At 53.1% G+C, this 20826-nt stretch overlaps 1 protein-coding gene across 1 annotated transcript in view; it reads left to right on the top strand.

The window, feature by feature from the left end:
- Positions 1-619: 619 nt before the first annotated feature.
- Kcnk3 (potassium two pore domain channel subfamily K member 3) overlaps positions 620-20826 on the top strand; it is a 34054-nt gene continuing 13847 nt past the window's right edge. Inside the window, exon 1 of the mRNA XM_038320339.1 lies at positions 620-902. Coding sequence (XP_038176267.1) covers positions 620-902 — 283 coding nt within the window. The remainder of the gene's footprint in view (positions 903-20826) is intronic.

Below are 20826 nucleotides of genomic sequence, written 5' to 3'. Positions count from 1 at the left end.
CAGTCCTCTCCGTTCCCTGTAGTTATCTGTTTTCCTGCCTAGTTTTCTCTGGGGCTGTCTCTCTCTCTCTCTCTCTCTCTCTCTCTCTCTCTCTCTCTCTCTCTCTCTCCTCTCTCTCCTCTCTCTCTCTCTCTCTCTCTCTCTCTCTCTCTCTCTCTCTCTCTCTCTCTCTCTCTCTCTCTCTCTCTCTCTCTCTCTCCTCCCCTCCCTCCCTCTCCTATCTTGCTCCCCCCCCCCACTCCTCTCTCGCTCTCCCTCTCTCTCTCCCGCCTCTGTCCTGCCCGGGTTCTCCCGCTCGCTCCCCCTTCCCTCCCCGCCCTCGGCGCGGCTCCCCAGTCCTTATTTGGCTGGGCGGGAGGGCAGGCGGGAGGTGGCGGCCGGCGGCCGGGGGGCGGGCGCGGGGGCGGGCGGAGGAGGGCGGTGGGTGGTGCTGAAGGGACAGCTCCGCGGCGGCCGGCAGCGGCGGCGGCGGCCCCGGAGTGCGGAGCTGGTGCCCGGCGTGGAGATCCGCGAGCGCAGCCATGCCCCAGGCCGCCTCCGGGGCAGCAGCAGCGGCGGCGGCCGGGGCCGGGGCGCGGGCCGGAGACGCCGGGGGGCCGGCGACAACCCGGGAGGGACGATGAAGCGGCAGAATGTGCGCACGTTGGCGCTCATCGTGTGCACCTTCACCTACCTGCTGGTGGGCGCCGCGGTGTTCGACGCGCTGGAGTCGGAGCCGGAGATGATCGAGCGGCAGCGGCTGGAGCTGCGGCAGCTGGAGCTGCGGGCGCGCTACAACCTCAGCGAGGGCGGCTACGAGGAGCTGGAGCGCGTCGTGCTGCGCCTCAAGCCTCACAAGGCCGGCGTGCAGTGGCGCTTCGCCGGTTCCTTCTACTTCGCCATCACCGTCATCACCACCATCGGTAACTACACTCGCCGCCGCGCCGGAGGGGACGGGGGCGGGGACCTGAGAATGCTGGGGAGCCGCCCCAGGTTGGGGGGTCCCTGCGGAGCTGGGCGGGCCGCCGAACCCGCGCGCTCCCAGCGGCCGGGACTCAACCGGCGTGTCTGCTTTGCTGGGGGACCCCTGACTCCGACCTATCTCTAGCCCAGCTAGCCCTAACTTGGCCCTGCCGGGCTGTGCGAGGACCCCAGGGGACTCAAGTGTGTGAGAGGGACCGGAGCAGCCGGCCCAGGCTCGGGAGGAGGGGTGTGGCCGGGCTAGGCCCTGGGGCTGGGCACCTAGAGTGAACCCAGCGTGCCACTCCTCCGTGTCCCTGACGTTGGGTTTAGGCACCCGGGTGTCCACACCTGCTGGGCTGTGGGGAGGCACGTAGATGCCGGAACGCTGCACTCCGCGACACACGGGCCACTCTCTACCCGCGACTGAGTGCTGCTGGGGAGGGGGGTGGGGTGCCTGTGTCCGTGTGGGTGTGGGTGTGGGTGTGTGAGTGTGTGTCCACCTCCACGAGTTTGGGCCGCACCAGACAGGGCCTGTAATTCTCTGAGGGCAGCAGAACAGGGGCTGAAAGCCAGATTCGGTCCTGTTAGGTTTCTTCCCCGGTGTCCCAGAGAAACAGTCACCCCACAGGAATGGCTCCACTTCTTTTCCAAGGCCAGGACAGATCACGCTGTAGGAGGCTACCCGCACACCCAGATCCTCTGAGAACACGGCACACAGGTACACACACACAGAGAGAGAGAGAGAGAGAGAGAGAGAGAGAGAGAGAGAGAGAGAGAGAGAGAGAGAGAGAGAGAGAGAGAGAGAAATAGATGTCTGTCAGAAAAGGCATCTCCAGACAGGCCCTTCACCAAGCTGTTGAGGCATCAGTGTCCAGCCAGGATTACACACCTTAACCATCCCCAGGACCCTGGGATTGCAGTCCAGATCCATGGCTAACCCTCTCCATGACCGACCTTGGGCAAGTCCCCTCTCCTGCCTGAATCTTGGGCTCATGTCCCAACATGTAGAGGTTGGCCAAAATGATGTCAAGGGCTCTTCCCAGCCCCGACGTGCTTAGACTCGGAGATTGGGAACCCACCTTCCCCCAAAGCCACTGGGATGCCTCCAGGAGCTGGTTCCTCCATCTTCCCCACTCCTCCTCATCCTGACCCCCACCCCCTGCCTTGGCTGAACTCCCAGGGGCTCATTGCCATTTGGCAAAACCCATTAGAAGATGGCAGTGTTTTCCTGGGAGTCAACAGGACTGGAAGCAGGTTAAAGACAGAGCTGGACACTGTCTTACCCACTGCAGAATTCCATTCTGAGGCTCGGGCACTCTTCAACCGCAGAGAGAGGAGCACCCAGACACTACCCAAAGAGCAGGTTTGGTCTAGGGCCCCTTCCCTCCACATCCCGCGGCCACTGGCCCAGGATTTCACAGCAGGTTAGCTGTCTGCAAACCAGAGTGCGACCTGTGTATGCCTCTCTCTGCCTTCCCACACCAGTTCCCCAGTTAGTGCAACTTTCCTCCGAGTCCCGGGTTTCCTGCTTCAACTTAACCTCCCTGCTGACCTCCTTGCTTCCAGCCTCATACCCATAGCAAATGGCATCCCCCCCGACAATGCTTCCAGGGAAAAACAAACACAAAACTCCCAAAGCTCAGCTGTCCCAGCCTGCTTCAGCAAAGCCCACATGGCTACCCACTGCCCATGCTCCTTGCCCCACCTCCACCTCCATGCCTGACTTTATTTCTTAATTCTTATTTTGATGGCTTCTCTCTATGGCCTCCACATTAATCCTCAGAGGATACTTAATATGTTTCTAGCCAGTAACACCTTTTCTTCTGCATTCCCTTTGCTATCTAATCTAGCTCTCTAGGTCCAGTTCAATCCCTGCCCCTCCCCACATACCCTGGAAGCCTCACAGGGCCACTGCCCTTGAAGACTGAGGCAGGACTTACTGGTAAAATGACCTAGGTGACCCAGTATGGGCTCTTTTAAATGCTTATTTACATCCTAAGGGGTGTGTTTTGTTTTGCCTTTTTTCCCACCATGCTGCCTTGTTTATGTCCCTGTAGGCAAAGCACATCTCTCTGACTTTGAGGGCTAGCAAGGTGCCCAAGACTGGAGAATGCTATTGATGGGTTTAATGTGTACAGAAATGACAGGTGGTACCCTTCCCCTCCAACCGTGTTGTTGTTGTTTTCCAAATTGTCCAGGGTTCTTACTTAGAGAGATGCTCGAAACTGGGGCTAGCAGCCTAACACCCTTCTGCTGGTATTTATACAGTGCTGGTCAAGAAGAATGACACCATCAGACTGGCAATGCCTACTCCCTACACTACCCAACCATCCCTCGCTTGTTTTTGTCACCTCTCACTTTGGTTCCGCCACCTAGCTGGAAGATGTCCTTGGGATAGTGATGAGACGTCTGGAAGGGACTCTCTGTGAGAATGTTGTTAGTCTGATCCTGACCCATCTGCCTCCTTGGGAACATCCTGTGGCCAATCCCACTGGCTAAGACTGGATGAATGACAGAGCCAGCATCTATTGGCCACAATGGTGTTATCACTTGGTTGGATCTCAGCCCTCAAAACTCAGTGTGGAATTTTTAGCTCTGTTACTCCGAGCAGTCGGTACAGGTCAGGGAAGAGAAGGGATCTCCTGCCCAGAGCCACCAAGCTGATGGGCAGAGGACTGAGAAGAAGAAGCTGGCACTTCTGACTTCATACCCAGGGTTGTGTCCCTGCTGGCCTCTTGGCTGCTTCCTTTGCCGCCATATGCTATGAAGCCCAGGCCCAGCCTGGCAGAGCTACCAAGCGCCCAATGATGCCAACTTGGAGGATGCTTACGAGCAGCCCTGATTGGTTGAAGGTCAGCAGGGTCCGACTTAGTCATTCACCTGGTTAGTCACATTCTCCACTCCCACCCCCTCATGCCTGGCCTCGCAGCTAGGGAACCCTTCCTTCCCTGCTCCCCAAGTTCACCAGACACAAATGGAAACTCTTTCCTTGGGAAACCTCGCCCTCCCTAGCTGTTGAGTCATCAAACTCCTCCAGGCCCCAGCCCCCTCTATTCATAGCCTAAAGCTGTCAGAGGAGGAAGGGGCTGGGGATCAGCTGGCGCCATCACCTCCTCCTACAGAGAAGGCAGGGGGAAGAGACCAGGAATGACATAGAGGGGGTACAAAATCTGACTCCCAGGCCCTCTGGTGCGTCTTTACCTGTTATTACTTGTTTAGTTCTATTTGTTTGTTTGTTTTGCGATACTTGGGGGGGGGTGGAGCTAGGCAAGCGCTCTGCCACTGAACTCCATCCTGCTATCTTTATTGCCACAATAGCCACAATAGTAATGGCAGCCTCCCTTTATTATCTGTGCTCCAGCAGGCTCTATCCGGACACTTCATTTGTATTCGCTTGTTAAGTTCTGCCAGTCCTCCAAAGCTGACCTTATTACCCCCACTCTTCAGCTAAGCCACAAAGCCTTTAAGTCAGCCGCTTGCCCGTGGCCTCAAAGCTTGGGAGCTTAGCACCTGTACAGACTCAACAGACTCATGACTCTTGCTGGCCATTTCTTTCTCCATCTCAAACCCAGCCCAGACCCTTGGGTGACAAGGCACCAAGATATCCAAGCTGGTTCGTTCCTAGTCTGTGTCCCAGAAGAAAGAAGTCTCTTGTTGCCAGCCTGTCGTTCTCTCATTGCCTAATGACCCAACACACAGATCTATGCCTGGCACCTGGTTGTCCCCCAGGCCCTGTGGGGTTCACAGGTGCTGGTTCTCTCACAGCAGGCCTGGGAATTTTTCTGGCTCTAAGGCAACGAGAGACCAGGTGATAGATCTGTTGATGGAGCCCAGGCAGGAAGCCTGTGCTGTTGCTTTCTGGCTCTGAGCCCGACCTCCCGCTGAGCACAGTCTCCTGTGGCTAGCTATGCCTCATGGTGACCCTAGGACTGAATTCAAGCAGGTGGCCCCAAAGAGGGAAACTGTGCCTTTTATATCTTTCCCAGAAGTGATCTGCCACTTCCGAAATCACAGAGCCCTATAATAAAAGAATGAGAGGTGATATTAGGGAACATCCAACCACTCAGAGAGGTCAATAACTTGCCCTAGGTTACACAGCAAGTTGAGCACTTGATGGAACCCATGATCAGCCTGTTATCTTCACACCGCGCAGCTCTCAGCTTTACTCCCCATCCCTGGGTCTGCCTACAGACCAGCCCTTCCACCTTGACTCCGCAAGCCCTAACCTGGAAACCAGAGTTCCCGGCTTCATCTCACCCCACCTTCTCTCCCCTACCGTGACCTGCCCAAGCTATTAAATCTCTCAGATCTCATTTTGTCAGTTATAAAATGAGAATGAAATTATCAGCAGGAAATAATACTTTCATGCAAAGGACGCGCCTGGTAGAGTTGACGTTTAATGATATCTGTTATGTTTACTATCATTAATGTTACTGTTCATGGAGTATTCCTTCCCCCCGGGAGGAGCCCTCTCTCTCTCTCTGTCTTTCTCTTCAGGGTTACCATGGCAGAGCTACCTTCTTCGGAAATAGGGTCAGCGAGGTGAGGGGGATGAGAGGAGAATGGGAGGAAAGGTCCAAGAAGCTAGCACATCTGCAGTTCAAGGACTTTGCTACCTCTACTGAGCAGGCAGACCCTCAAAAAATTAGTGAGGAAGACTGAAGTCCCTGTGCTAGGAGAACTTGTTACGTATTGGAGCAAGAAAAAAATTAGAGTCCCATCGGCTTCGTTCTGGTCCTATATGACCTCAGCTTCCTCCTCTAAAAGTGGGTATATTTGGCCGGAGGTCCTCCTGCTTGCCCATCCCGTTCCCACGCATTCCGGTGGGGAGCTGGAGGTGTTGGAGGGAGTGGAGGCGAGGACAGGACAGAAATAGTAGACACACGACTGGCCACAGTGGGGACAGGACAAACACAATAAGTATTTCCAAAGGAAAACATAAACAAGCACAGATGAATGTAATGTGGATCACCACTATAAACAGCTTTCAGCTGGCAGCACACCCCATGGGCCTGCGAGTCGATTTTATAATAATTTTTTAAAAAAACGAAAATGATGTCCCTGTAGCCAGCCAGCAGCCAGGGGGAGAAAGCAAGCTCTAACAGAGGCCACGATCTTGCCAGTCTAGGCAAACCTCTACAGGGACCCAGGGTAGGCAACCCCTCTTCCACCCTGCATCCTGGCTGTGGGCTCAGGAAATTGACATGTGTCTGCAACAGGCCAGGCTCTGCCTGCTTGCTGTTCAGAACCAGTGTTCCCACACTGCCCGGCTCATAGAGATTTGGAAATTTGCCTAAGACACTACAGAAATAAATGTCAGCCCCAGGACTCACCCCCGCCTCCCCCACCTCCCAGGCCTGTGTGTGTATGGGCATCTTTTCTGAGAGCTGTTCTTCCCATGGAGTCCCTGTGATTTCTTCTATGTGAACCTGTGTATGATAGAGAATTGGTGCCAGGGTGGATGCAGGGCAGCGGGACTATTACACAGAGCAGTGTGCCCAGAGGATTAGCTCAAACCTCTCTTGTGTGGTGCCCACAGAATGCGAGAAGGGTCTTACTAAAGGCCATACAGTTAGCATCAGAGCTGGGCTTGGAGCCCTGTTTTCTGACCCCTCCGATAGCCTCTGGTCCTCAGAGAGCCACATGACAAATGCCTGTCGTGGCAGCACAGAGAGCAGTTGAGCACCCAGCTGCCGCCGCAGCCTCCCAGGCCACGCATGCTCTCTTGTTGTTCAGAAACTGCCTGTGCTTTGGACAGCTGCCAGGGGTCTCCTGGGACCAGCCCCTCACCTGGAACTGCCCAGGCCCTGGCAACTGCCACAAGCCGATTCTTCACTTTCTTGTTGGCTAGTGTGCCTTAGGCATGGCTGAGAGTAGGCAAGGCCTCCTTTTCTTGGGGCCTCTTTGTAGCAGAGCCAGGGCAAGGCTGGTCTTCTAGTCTCGGTCTTCACAAAGGGTTTGCTTGTTTGTTTGCTTGTTCCGAGACAAGGTCTCCTTATGTAGCTCTGGCCGTCCTAGAACTCACTGTGTAGACCAAGTTGCTGCTCTTGAACTCACAGATATTAAAGGTAGACACAACTATGCCTGGCACAAAAGGGGTTTCTTATCACTCCTGTACCCACTTCTGTTTCCTCCAGTGACATAGCAAAGTCCCTTTAAAAGGAATGGAAAGTAGGAACATGGCCTTGGTGCCCAAAACAAGAGACCTGTCTCTGTGTGTGAGTCTTTGTCTCTAAACCCCACCCCATACCACTGCCACCATCTCTCCTGCCCACAGGGGAGCACATGTCTCCCTAGGGAGTTAGTGATTGTCTGACTTCCCATCTTGAGTCAGGCTTCACATAGGGCTTCCCTAAGTCAGTGTTTCTCTGTGAAGGGCGGGCCCTGGGTGCCCTGATGGAAATGCAGATTCTGAATCAGTAGCTGTGTGAAACACAGCCTGAGAGTCTGCATTTATAACAAGCCCCAAGGGACGCGGATGCTAGAAAGCTATGAGCCACACTGCTTAGAATCCAATTAGTCGTAAGTCATACAAAGATTCCAAAAATATCCACAGACGTGGAATGACACCCTTCAGTCTCAAGGTTTTGAATACAACGCATTTCTGAGATCATGAAGAAGATTGTCAGTATCCCACATCAGGGTCAGAGCTCCTCCTTTCTGTGGCATTTCGTCTTGGAGCGAGAGGCATGAGAGGAAATGAGTCAAGTCAGAAGTGATTGCAACTGAAGGAGCTCATGGGCCCAAAGAGGAGGGTCTGCTTCAAGGGCAACCCCCACACCGGAGGAACAAGGGCCGCCCTATGCCTTCTTCTCCCAAGCCAAATGTGCACGCCAGCTGGCATTTTAATGAGGACAAAACTAGCCATGTAGCTCAGTAGTAGAGTCCTTGCCTTGCATGCGCAAGGCCCTGGGTTTGAGCTCTAGCACCAAAAAGCAAAGAAGACAACAAAGATTCTTTCCAAAGTGTTCTCTAGGAAAGGCAGCAGCAGAGGACAGCGGTCTTGAGCTGGAAGGTTGCACGCTTGCGCTCCTGCTATTGGCTGTGTGCGCACCTAGGGAAACAAAGACCTAAAGAATCCAAAACACCCAAGCAGTGGGCACTGTTGTTCTAAGAAAAGGAAACTTTTGAGCTGAAGAGCCCATAGAATGGGACCTGAAGGTTTGAATCCTTCATTGGGGCTCAAGGAGCTGGGCCACATGCCACTTGGGACCAACATGCAATAGCTGTATTGGGGGTGGGTAAATGGGGAGCATGGGGGTGGGGGACAGAGAAGTAATGAAGGGCCCACCCCTGGGGACAGTGGCAACTAGGAGTCTGCTGGCCCTTGGTTGCTGCACTTTTCCTACCTATCCTACACACCATACACATACACACACACACACACACACACACACACACACACAAATTGTAAGAAGCTGGTTCCTTTTTCCTAGCCCCTGACTGTCTCGGTCTGTGTCAGGGCTGGTAGCGCAAATGATGGCAGAGATTGTGTGGCTGACTGACTTAAACAACACTCAGTTATTTCTCTTGGTGCTGGTGTCTGAGAGATCCTAAATCAAGGTGCCACAGACAAGGTGGATGTCTGGTAGGGAATGATCTGCTTCCTGCTTGCTGGTTTTTAGTTGGATCCTCCCCTACCACCACCACCCCTCTCACTGCCTGTCCAGTCCAGGGACTGAATGTAGGGAGGACCTCACACACACAAGGCAAGTGTTCTATTGGGGTGCTACATCCCTGGCTCCATTCTTGCTTTTGAAACAGGGTACCAAATTACCCAGGATAGCCTTGAATTTGCTCTGCAGCCCAGAGAGACCTCAGGCCTAGAAGCCTTCTTCTTCAGAGTAACTGGGGCCACAGGTCTGGCTCCACCTTCTCCACCACAGAAAGAGGGAGACAGGCCTGTCTCTTTTCATCCCACCGAGAAGGACTCCATCCTCATTACCCAATGCCCCTCCTCCGAACATGAACACATTGGGGATATGGTTTGAACATGTGGATTTGGGAGTCTGTACCACTGCCCAGTGTCCCCAAGAGCAGAACAGCACCATCTCTCGCTAGAAGCCTTAACTGGGGAATCATTTCCTCAATCAAGAAGGAGCTGTGCTTCCCATCCATAGGCTAGGTCCAGACAGGAAAAGCCTGGAGAAGTCTTGTTCTGAACCCCCCACACACAAGACACTCAGCCTGTTGTACCAATATGGTATGCAGGTGGTAGCTGCAGTTTTTTTAACTCCTGAGCCAAGCAGGCCCTCTGTGTTTGCAAACTTAAAGGGACATGGATAACCAGGGGGATCAGTTAGAGGGGAAAGCACTGTGTCACAGGAGGGCGCTTCTGTTGCTGTGACACACACCATGACCAAAGCAGCTTGATAAAGGATTTGCTTGACTTACAGGTTATAGTCTATCTCTGGTGAAAGCCCAAGGCAGGAACGCAAGGCAGGAACCTGGAGGCAGGAACTAGAGCAGAGACCGTGGAGGAAGGCTGCTTCCTGGCTTGCACCTCCCGGTTTGCTCAGTTTACTTTCTTCTATACCACAGGGCCACCTGCCTAGGAGTGGCACCACCACACTCTGTACTGGGCCTGCCCACATCAGTCATTAATCAAAAAAATGCCCCACAGACATAATTATGGGCAATCTGATGGAGGCATTTCTCAGCTAAGGTTCCTCTTCCAACATAACTCTATCTTGTGTCAAGTTGGCCAAAAAACCAAACAAAACAAAAACTCTCTAGGACAGAGGTCATTGAGAAAAGAAATCCCCCTTTAGGTCCCTGCCAGGCTATGGTGAGGGGAAGGGAGCAGATCCACAGGGCTGAACCCACACCAACAGAAAGAGGCCATAGGGAGACCATTTTGTCCAGCGTAAGATGGGTCTTGTTAAAGTTGAAGCTGGCAAAAGACAGCTTGTGCTGCCTCAAAAGTGGTGAGCTCCCATCCAGGGAGTAGATAAGCCAACACTGTGTCAGACCCAGGCGGTCTATCTGGGAGAACAGCTAATCCTACGTCATAACCTAGGGATAACCTGTGCTCCTTTACCCAGTGTCAACTGGCTATGAACTGTAGTGCCTCTGATGAAATGCCACCCTAGCAATTCCTCCGTTGGCATTTGAAGAACCAGCATGTTTGGCCATAGGACCATCACATTGCACATGTATTAGACTTGTGGATGCAGTGACCAGCTTTGAAGCTTCATCCCTACCCAGAAATGTGTTGAGCCCTTCCTTGGTCTTCTTGGGGAAAGCTGGGGAGTTTGGGTACCCAGAGTTAGAGAACCCTTCCAAATAGGACTGGCTTTATCTTTCCCTTCTTGGCTTATCAAAAGTCATTGAAACCTCCTGAGGTTGTCTGTACGTACGCCAGGCTACATGTGAGGGGCCACAAGATCAAACAGCTAAAACACGGATCCTTCCATAAGGACCTGGGGTCTAGTGGAGTCCTGGGCGGTCCAAGTTGACTGGTGTACATGCTGACTCCACATGAAATCTCTCAGATAAGCCTGAGGTTTTTCTAGAGTGGCAGGACATTAAATGTTGGGTCAAGCAGTTTGCAGCTTGTAGGCTGTGACCCCATTGGGGGCACCAACAACCCTTTCACAGGGGTTGCCTAAGAACACTGGAAAACACGGATCTTTACATCATGATACATAACATTAGAACAATTAAAGTTATGATTTACATCATGATTCATAACATTATAAAAGTTAGAGTTCTGAAGTAGCAATGAAAATAATTTTATAGTTGGGGTCACCACAACATGAGGAACTGTACTATAGGGTTGCAGCTTAGGAAGGTTGAGGTGTCCTGTTTCTGGCCCCTCCACCTTGCTCTCTGAAGACCACTGTCAGTCTTCGTCCCCAAAGCTCCCCAGCATAGGCGAGGGATGACTAGCCTGTGTCTCTTGCCTGGTTCTGGACCAGTGGGTGCCCATTGACCCCAGATAAGCCTGCAAGTGAGAGTTCACACCCTCCAGCCTGGTTACCCAGAAGCCCTCAGCCCATCTCTGGAAAGCATTTGTGCCCCTTCCTCCTGCGCATTCCCATTTTTCAACCAAGCTCTGGAGGTGAGGTCACTGAGGCATGTGGGAGCCTGTGGAAGTACACTGAGTCACAAGACTGATGTCATCCGACAGGGTCCCAGGTGCCTGCTATGGCATCCCCCTTCCTCGCCTACATGCCCTTCCCTCATCCACATTTCCGGACCCCAAGCATTGCATGCTTGGCTTCAGCTGTGGGTTCTGAAGCTTGACTTGATATCAGCAACCCTTGTCACAAGCAGGCAGGGCCTCTCCTGGCAAGGACTCCAGATCTGAAATGTCCATCTCAGACACACCTACAAAGTCACATTCCAGCCTGCAGGTCACAGGATCACCTCGGGTGCTTTCTTCGGGGCTCTGAACTGTTGGAGAAGCCTGCAGAGAGAGAGACATCGGGCTCACAGATGAGGACAGCCTCCTCTGCAGGACAAAGCCCCTTCGGAGCGGCTCTCTGGGGTGGGAGTGGCGACAACGTACAGAGCTGCAGGCAGCAACCAGTCCCCTATCAGTGCAGCAAACAATTCTGTTCTGGGATATTCCACAGAGATCTAAGGACTGACAAGCATCAACCTCTCTCCCAGAGCCTGCCTCAGTTTCCACAGCTATATGCAAGGCTGTTCCTATGGCTGTTATCCTGAATTGGGTTCTTTGTATATGCTACCTTATCCGGACCTCACGGATACCCCAGGAGGAGGCACTATCTAAACTTTATTTTACAACCAAGGTCTGGGATGGAAGGGGTGCTGGGCATGTGCCCGAAGTCTCCTTGACTGGCAAGGGGCAGAAAAGGCTGTCTTCTACATGAACAGGACTGCACAGTTTTTCTCCCAAGTATCGCACCAACCCAAGGTGTGGGCATCGTTACTCCTATTTCACCAGGAGAGAGGCTGTGCTTGACATGAGAAAGGACTTCCTGTGCTCCACAGGGAGAGGTGGTGGGGCCAGCACCAAGACCAGACCCTCCAACCTTATTCTCACCCCTTCCCCAAGAATACAAGTGCCCCCTGCCCAAGCCACAGCTGGAGGGGGTGTCATTCTCACAGTACAGATGTCTGGACCTCACCGAGACACATGTTGGTCTCTGAAGGACAAAGGGACAGTGTTGTGGGGAGCTGTCTCAGACACACTGAACAGGGGACCCCTAAGTGACAGTTCTTAAAAAGAATCACTGAAGCAGAGGGCCTTGTTGAGGATGATTTGGGCAACCTGCCTGCTCCTCTGTGAGAAGACAGGTACAATGGCTCTGTTGTGCTGGGTAGGAAGGCTACCCAGTTCCTGGAGCCAGAGCTGTGGTGTTAACGCCTGTGCCGGGAGTTCATTCACATTTGTTCATGTGGCTTTGTTATGATTTCTGCCATATTGTGGGTTGAATCTCTAGTAGCTAGGTATGGACTAGGCCAGTAGTCGACCGCAGAACTCTATCCTCAGCCCTGTTTTTGCTTCACCTTAAACCTGGGTTCTGCTTTTGATTTTTAGACAGGCTCTCAATAGCCCAGCATAGCCTTGAACTCACTCTGTAACCCCAGTCAGGCTTTGAATTCAAGATCCATCTGACTCACCCTCCCCTCAAGTACCTAGGAAAATCAGGTCTGCGTGACCCAACTAGGTGAGGTGTTTTAAGACTCCCAGGTAATGGAAGGCTGCAGCTGCGAAGAACAGAGAGCTTGTTAGGCCCAGTGCTCTACCCCTGGGTGACTAGGCACCCCCTCGAGCCACAACAGCTAGTTAGCTTTCTTTATTTCCTCAGCATCTCAGAAACACCGAAGAGTAGCTGAGGAGGAACTCTTAGCTCAGTGAACTCTAAGGCAATGTTTCTGGGGTGAGCTGGGTGCCGGAGAGGGAGGAGCTGGTGAATGCAGATGGTCATGTTCATCCTCCCCAGAGAAGGGGACTAAGTGGGTCTCAAAGGACCCCTAAGGACAGCCTGTGTCTACCCCTTCATGGTTATTACTCTTAGCCTGGTCTAAAACAAGCCCAGGGAAGGGGTCCAACACAGAATAGGCCTCATCAACAGAGAACAAATGGTTGACCCTCTGAGTCCTGGCTTTTCCACCTTCCCACTGCAAGGGTCAGAGGAAACCCAGGGCTCTGGAACAGGAGCCCCTCTTCTGGGCCTTCTTCAGGCCAGCCCAGGCCAGAAAGAATGTGTCTAAAACTTAGGGGCAGGCCTCCTTCCCTCAATGCCCTCTGAATCCCAAGTGCTTGTCTTCCTGCTGTCTTCTCCTTGTCCCTACAGGGTTACTCAGCGGGCACACAGGCAGGCGAATCTTCTGTGAACTGTGAGGAAGAATTTAGCTTAGGGCAGCGGAACTGAGGCATGTAGGAACCCAAGGGAAGATAAGGTCATCTCAAATGACAGAGGGGAACCTTGAGAATGAGAGTGGTCCCCTCCCCCGTATCTCTACTCCTTGCTGGATCTAATACTTGGAGCAAGTCCCACATGACCCCAGCTTTGCCTGTGAAGTAGGAAGACTTCAAGAGTCTTAAGAGTTCATTCTCACTGGAACGTACCTGACCTCCCTTCCCAGCATCCTCCAGGATTAAGCCCTTGTCCCCACTTCACCTCATGGTGTCCAGGCCCTGGAAGGACTTCCTCTGTAGTCTGTCCCAAGAATAGAGTTCTACACAGGACCTCCAAATCACCCTTTTCTGGAGAGAGTGATTCTGGCTGTGGACAAGGTCCAGCTTATCAACAGAGGGAGGCCACAGCTCCAGCCCTTGGGACTGCTGGAATGCAGGCCCCTCCCACCGGAAAGGGAAGGGGAGGATCTCTAGGCTGTCAGCTCCTAGAGTAGCTCTGGACACGGGACTCAGGAGACAGTGTGGTGCCAGGAATCGGCCAACCCTAGTCAACGCCTTCTGACCAGGCGGCCAGGAGGAACGCTGCAGAGAGCATCTCCTCAGTCACAGCCAACCCAGGGTGTGAACAAATGACCAGCCCTGCCATCCAGACCCTGGAATGGCTCCGTGGATCCCAAGGCCCTGGCAACTGACATTTTGCTGACAGGCCATTCTTCACAAGTCTCTTGAGCCCTCCTGGTAGTTATGAAGTCAGAAGGCTTGGGAAGCATTGTAAGGACCCATGGATCCCACCCTAACACCTCACTCCATCTCGTGCTAAGACGGGGTAGGGGTGGCTCACTGTGGCTTTATTGAAGAATAAAGGCTGAAATGAGCATTAGACATAGCAAATTCATGAAAGCTCTGGGTTCCTCCAGATTCCTTGAGAACTGGTATTGCCACCCAAACTTTCTCTATTCCAGACAAGATAAGGTAGAGCCAGAGAACAAGAGGAGATGGGGCGTGCAAAGCCAGGCCCCCGACTCCCTCACTTCCTCCCTCACCTCACACCCCACGTGGTCATTTCTCCATCCACCTGGTTGCTACAAACATCTTCGATGCATCAGGAACTGTCTTGGACACCAGAAACTCAGCCCAGGAAAAGGGGGGCCCTGTAATCCAGGTATGTACTTGTCAGGGGAGGCAGAGCCTGGAAACTACATCATGCAAATACAGAAATACTAAATCATCTTTGGCTGGCTCAGCAGGGAAGGGTGATTGCCACAAAACCTGATAACTACCTACTTGACAGAAGGAGAGAATCAACTCCCACAAGTTGCCCTTTGACCTTCATCCACCAACCATGGCATACACATCTGTGTATGTGCGGTTGCATGCACACACATGCACGCATGCATTCACATGCAAATGCGAGTGCATGCACACGCATGCACACACCCCTATATGTGTGTGTGGAAAAAAATTAAATTTAAAGCAAAACTGTTCAAAGTCACTCCGTATAAGACGGGAGGTAAGTTGCAGGGCTATAGTCCATAACTTGCAAGGAAGAACTGTGATTGAGCCAGGTGACATCAAGCAAGGGGTGGTCATGGGCAAATTGAGGCAGTTTGGACAGCAGAGTGGATGGGACTTGCTGATGGGAAGGATAACCGTGTTGGGGAAAGGGAGCAGTCTGTGGGAGTCAGAAGGAAATAGAACAAGCAGGCCTGGCCCTGGGTCTTTGATGTGAGCAACGGGTGGAGGCTGATCACTTATCAGATGCAAAATGAAGCTGGAGCGTAACAGGTTTTGTAAAAGAGATTCAAGGCTGCTGCTGGAGACGTCCTGATTAATCTTGAGACAAGCCGGGGAAGGCAAGGCTGCCACTAAAAGGAGAAATCAAAGCTAAGACAGAAACCCATGAGATAGGAATAATACTGAAAGTCAGGTGCTGCTTGAGACCAGCTGGGGACGGCAGAGTGTCCCAGCCTTCCTGTGACAGACAGTGGAGGATCAGCGAGAATGGCCAGAGGGCAGAGGGCGTGCTGGTGCACACGCCCAGAATCTTCCAGGCAGGAGAGGCGGAGGCAGAAGGACTGGGAGCTGCAGTCCAGCCTGGACTACCCAGAGAACTGCAGGCTGGGAGTGTGGTTCAGTGACAAAGGGCTTGCCCAGGGTGGACAAGGCCCTGGCTGTGAGATGGGGAAGGGAAGGAGGATGAACTTCAGTACAGTGTTTCCCCAAAGGCCAGGAGGAGCATTCCACTAGAGAGAGCGGTCAGTCTTGCCCACAGCTTCTGGGAGGTCAAATCAGGAGACTATAAAGGCAGACTCGGTGGGTTTGCCACCATCATGGTCAAAGAGACATTGGCCATGGAGTGTCATGCTCTACAGTTCCTCCCAGGCCCAAAGGAAAGAAAGGAGGCTTGGGGGTGGGTGATCTGTACTTGTAGATCCTGGATTGGAACAGAGGCCATATTGAAGAGAGGCAGGGGTGGGACAGGGACACACAGCATGGCAGCCCCTCCTTTTCAAGCCTCCTACAGAGGCCCAGGGGTAGTGATCCTTAGGTCTATTATGGTCTATTATGAAAATAATGCCAAGGTCCAACAAGTATATGGGCTGGGACACCCAGCCAGGGCTGGCAACTCAGCTTTTCCAATATAGCTCCCTCCCTTACAATCCTGCCAGCTCCATAACCTCCCACCTCCCCATCATTCCTGCCCTTTGACCCTTCCTGTCAGCTCCCGGCAGTCTTGGCCTCTGGCTCCCTCTTCTGAGAAAGCTGGGTTTTGTTTTGTTGGGTTGTGTTGTGTTTCCTCTTTGATCCTTGCATGCCTGTCATCTTTGGTCAGCAGCATCTTCAGCTGGGTCCCATGTCTTTTCCTCAGACATTGTCGGATGCTCTTGTATCCTATGCCAGGTTGTCAGGGGCCAGGGGAGGGCTGAAAGAATATCCCAGAGCTTTAGGGCGATATCAGCCTGCAGGACAGGGCTGTGACACTGCCTGGCTGGGGCTTAGTTCAGCCTCAGCACATCGCTGGGGACCCAAGGATGTCTCTGGGTGTGAGCAGTAAGAGACAGTCAGAAGGACGCTTTATTCTTCTCTGAGTGGAAAGGTAAAATAGTTGAGAAGTGGGTGTCAGAAGTCCTGAAGAGGGAGTCCCTGTAAAGCTAGCTGCCTGGCTAGCACTGCCACGCCCACCACAGAGAAGGGAGGAGCTCAGGACACCAGAGTTCTTTTCAGTGGAAAGTCCTGGGTGCTGCCCAAAGACAATGTGGGATCAAGGGAGAAATCCTGGCCACAGCTAGTGCGTGCTGTGTGCCCTCCATCACCCTAACCCAAAGCTCTAGGTTTTGGCACATTCCTACTGCTGATCTCTGAGACAAGGGACGTCATCCACGATATCCCGAGGGACCCATGATGGACCCTTTCATGACCCTTCAGGATTCTGTGCTCTGTCGGCCCCAGCCTGCTTTAGCAAGGCCTGGCCTGGTTCACAAACCAGAAGATGTGAGCAGAGGGGACCCAGCACCCAGACACCATGGAGGCCCAGCTCACTCCCGGCATTCCTGACAGGGGGCTGCAGTAGTAATTAACTGCTCACACATCCCCAGGGTTATTTTAAGTCTCCTTCTTCCCGGGTTTATTTTTAAAGTAACATTGGCACGTGGCTGGCCGGCTGCCCTTCCCAGGTGCCTGTGCCAATTTGGGCCAAGAATGGAGCTGGGCAAGATGAGACCCTTCCCCTAGGGTCTCCCACTGAAAGCCAGGGTTTCCTGAGCCCCTTACTGAATAGTTTTCGTTATACTAAAACCTAAACTCCAACCTAGAGCAGCAGCCGGCAGGCAGGCAGGCACCAGACCCTGGGAAGTTTCCATACCAGGCATAGCGTGACCTTGACCAAGCTGCATCACCGTCAGAGCACAGCCTCCTCGGTTCTCAGAGGGCTGAGCGATAGTGACACATGTCTTACTTGCTGTCAAAACACTCGAGAGTGAGCCATAAACAAAGAGGGGACGCGGTGATCAACTCCCATGTGAGCAGGCTGCCCACCACCCTCCCTCTGAGAGCCCTCTCAGTATCTACCCCCCACCGGCCTGGGAGGAGTGAGTTCTAGGTCTCCCCTCATCCACCTGCTCTGAGACCTCCCTTCTCATTTCCCACTCTCAGATGCTTGGAGACAGTATAAAGAGATGGTCCCGCTCCACTGTGCACTTGCTGTGTGACCTTGAGCGAGCACTTGACCTCTCTGTGGCTTAGTCGCCCCATCTTTAAATGGGGATAATAATAGTCCCCACTGAATAGGATTGCTCGAAGATTAAATGAGTACATATATCAGCTTTCTCAGAGCAGTGTCTGGCACGTAGTAAGCGCTGTATAAATGTTAGCTAGTATTGTTTTGAACTGGGGAGGAGGAATGATGACAGAAGCATTTAATCATTTGAATAAAGTCAAGTGCGGAGAAAGTCAGCCTGCCTGTATTCCACGCTGGGACTCGGGAGAAAGAAGCAAGGAGCCAGGGCGGCTTTAAGGAGCAGCTGGAGAGGGCCCGGTCCTGGGGAGGCTGCCTGGGTTGGAGTTCTTGGCACCATAAAAAGCAAGCTTGGGACACATGGGTGTAACTAGGATGCGTGACTAGACCGTGGAAGCCAGGAAGTTGCTCCTGCTAGATTCTGGCTAGGCCCCTGTCGTCTGTTCTGGGCTGTGAACAGGATGTAGATGGATGGTCAGGAAGACAGGTGGCTGGTGGAGGTCATTGGGAAGGCCAGGAAAGCAGGGAGTCAGAGAGAGTGGTAAGCCTGGGTGAGACAGGCTGTGGGGGATGAATGTGTAGCCTCTGGGCTCTTGGTGAAAGGCGATGTCTCCAAGCAGCAACAGCAGAGGAAAAGCCCTGTGGTCTCATTCTTCATAGGAGCATTTCCAACGGGGCGTAGGGATGACTGAAGTGTGTGTCCGTACAGGCTGGAACCTCTAAGTAGAGTCCTGTCTTGAAGAGGGAGAGAGGACTTACAGGAGGAAGAAGCCCCAAGCCCTCATCCCTTCATGGCCTTCAAGTAGAGGTAACGAGGGGGGCAGCAACTGCCGTGGTTCTAAAAACCACTCCCTTATTGCTGCACAGCGTCTCCGAGAGTGGTCACCCTGTAGTTCATCTGATTCTTACACTTGGCGCTTGATGGTGGACAGAGTCATGCTACGAGGTCATGTGAAGGTGGCAAATGTGTGGCAGTGTGTATGTGCATGTGCTCGTGTGTGCACACGGGGGTGTGTGTGTGTGTGTGTGTGTGTGTGTGTATGCACGCACTGCGTGCATGAGTGAACGTTGAGGGCGAGGCCCCCACATCTGCAGACTAGCTCAGGGGAAAGAAGGTTCCAGCAGCTGCTGCAGGCCGAAGTCCCTGTTGCCTAGAGTCCCTCTTCTCCCAGGCGCAATGCCAGCCTCCACCATCTGAGCTCCTGAGCCCTGGGGAGGGTGCTGAGCCTAAGAAAAGCCTCCCTTCACAGCTCCTGGCATCTGCTCCAACATTCCCTGCCAGCCCAGTGCTGTCTGGGCCACTAGCCATGACCAGGAAGGAAAGCGGGGAGCAGGTGATAGAGAAAGGATGCCCCAAGGCCTCTCCCCATCCCCAGGCCGTCCATCAAGACTGGCCTCCACGCATCTGCTGGGCTTCTGCCATAGACACTGGGTGCAGTGGGCCAGCAAGAGAAGGACCTGCTTCTACCCACATTGCAATGCCTGGCAGAGAATGGGGAAGACAGAAGGTGCCCTTCTATCAGCTAAGGGACAGGAAAAGGTGTGCCAGGAGAAGCAGCCCCATATCTAATCTGAGAGGACAGAGGCGATCCAGGAGGAAACTCCGGCCTGTAGCCACACCGCGAGCAAGTGCTCAGGGGAAGAGAATGCTCAGAGGTGAAGCTGGCAGGGAACCCTTGGTACAGAATAGCCTGGAGGTTTATAAGATTTGGGAAGTAGCCAGTCCAGATAGGGGTGTGTTGGAGTCTAGATTTACACCCTGTGCTCTGGATCTGGACCCTTTCTTGTGTAAATTCAGGGGATAAGGAAGATTTCAGAGGATGGAGTGGCAACTCGGAGCTGTGCTGGAAAAAAGTACAGACACACTAATAACATCTCCTGTGTCTGAAGATTCTCCAGCACACACATGCCAGGCCTTGAACTGGATACTTTCCATTTAGCCTTTCCAACCCCAAGGTCACTCAGTTGCCTCATCAGATTGGACCAAAGATATCATAGGTGTGGCAGGAGAAGCAGCTGTCCCCCCATGAAAGAGGCTGAACTTTCCAAGACCCCTGTCCCTAGCTGTAGAACTGACACTGTCCCAGCCCAGGGGTTTTGCAGGGCTACAGTGCAGAGTGGGACTAGAATGTCCTGTCCCCATTGTACTGTACTACATACACCCGATATGGGGCTCCAGAAATCTGGCTAGGCCCTTCTGTTGCGTTCACCATGCAGGGCACCCTGGATGTCGTGTGTAGGGCTGGGCATCCCATATGCAGGGCCTGGGACTTAGCCAGTGCCTCTTTGGAGCAGGGCAAGTAACGGGACTTCGGCAAAGAAGCAATAACTTTAAGCCAGGGTCAAAGGGCATCAATCAGAGCCAGGCCGCTCCCTCCAGTCTCCAGGCTGAGCTACCCCTGTCTCTAATTTGTTCAGCCAGGCCCTAGCTTCTTCCTCCTCCACTCTGACTTGCTTATGCTTTGGCCTCACCATGGTCTCAGGAAGGACTCAAATTGTCACTACCCTGCAGCTCAGCTCCGCAGAGCTTACCCAGCCCCTCAGTCCAGTTCTTGGGTGAGCCTAAGCCCTGGCAATAGTGCATATAGGTTGTGTATGTCCTCTTCGCTTTGGCGTTCCACCCTGCTTCCATTTACTGTGGCCTGGGCCAGGGCGACGATAAAAAGAGAAACTGCTTTAAACTGGAGCTGCTGTGGGAAGCAGCACCCTAAAGCCATAGGAGAGAGAAGAAGCCCCATCGAGTCTGCCACGGATGGCCAGGAGCTTCTAGCCCTGGCACTTACCCTCCACCTCCCCGCCCTGGCCTCCAGTGCTGTCTGCCTCGGGGCCATACTGAAACCTCTCAGGATGGCCATAGAGAATTTCCAGGAGCTGCTCTCAGGAAGGAAAGGCCTAGTGGCCTCCAAGTTGTGAGATTTCCCAGAGACAGAGAGCAGGGACCAGGTTCAGGAGAGAAAGACCTTAGACAGGACAGTTTCTTCCAGAATGATATAATTTGAGTACCTACTGCACATACAGGTGCTACGACTCTCAGATCAAGGATGTCAACTATTGGGCTCTGTGTGAGGGGCTTACAGTCAAAGATCTGCTGGACAAGATATCCACATTCTGTTGACAAGATAGGGTACCTTAGGTAGTCAGACACCTAAAAGTGCCTGAACTTTGAAGACCCCAAGGATTAGGTTGAATCCTGATCGTGGTCACTTTTACATGATGACCTTGGGCCAGTAATATTTCACCTCTCTGAGTCTTCTGCAGTTTCCTCATCAGAACAGAGCTGGTACTGGCCAGTCAGAGAGTTGTGGTGAGGAGC

The sequence above is a fragment of the Arvicola amphibius genome, chromosome 2 (genome assembly GCF_903992535.2).
Source record: "Arvicola amphibius chromosome 2, mArvAmp1.2, whole genome shotgun sequence".
Lineage (NCBI taxonomy): Eukaryota > Metazoa > Chordata > Mammalia > Rodentia > Cricetidae > Arvicola > Arvicola amphibius.
Note: the sequence above shows the minus strand (reverse complement) of the source record. Positions and strands in the feature narration are given on the sequence as shown.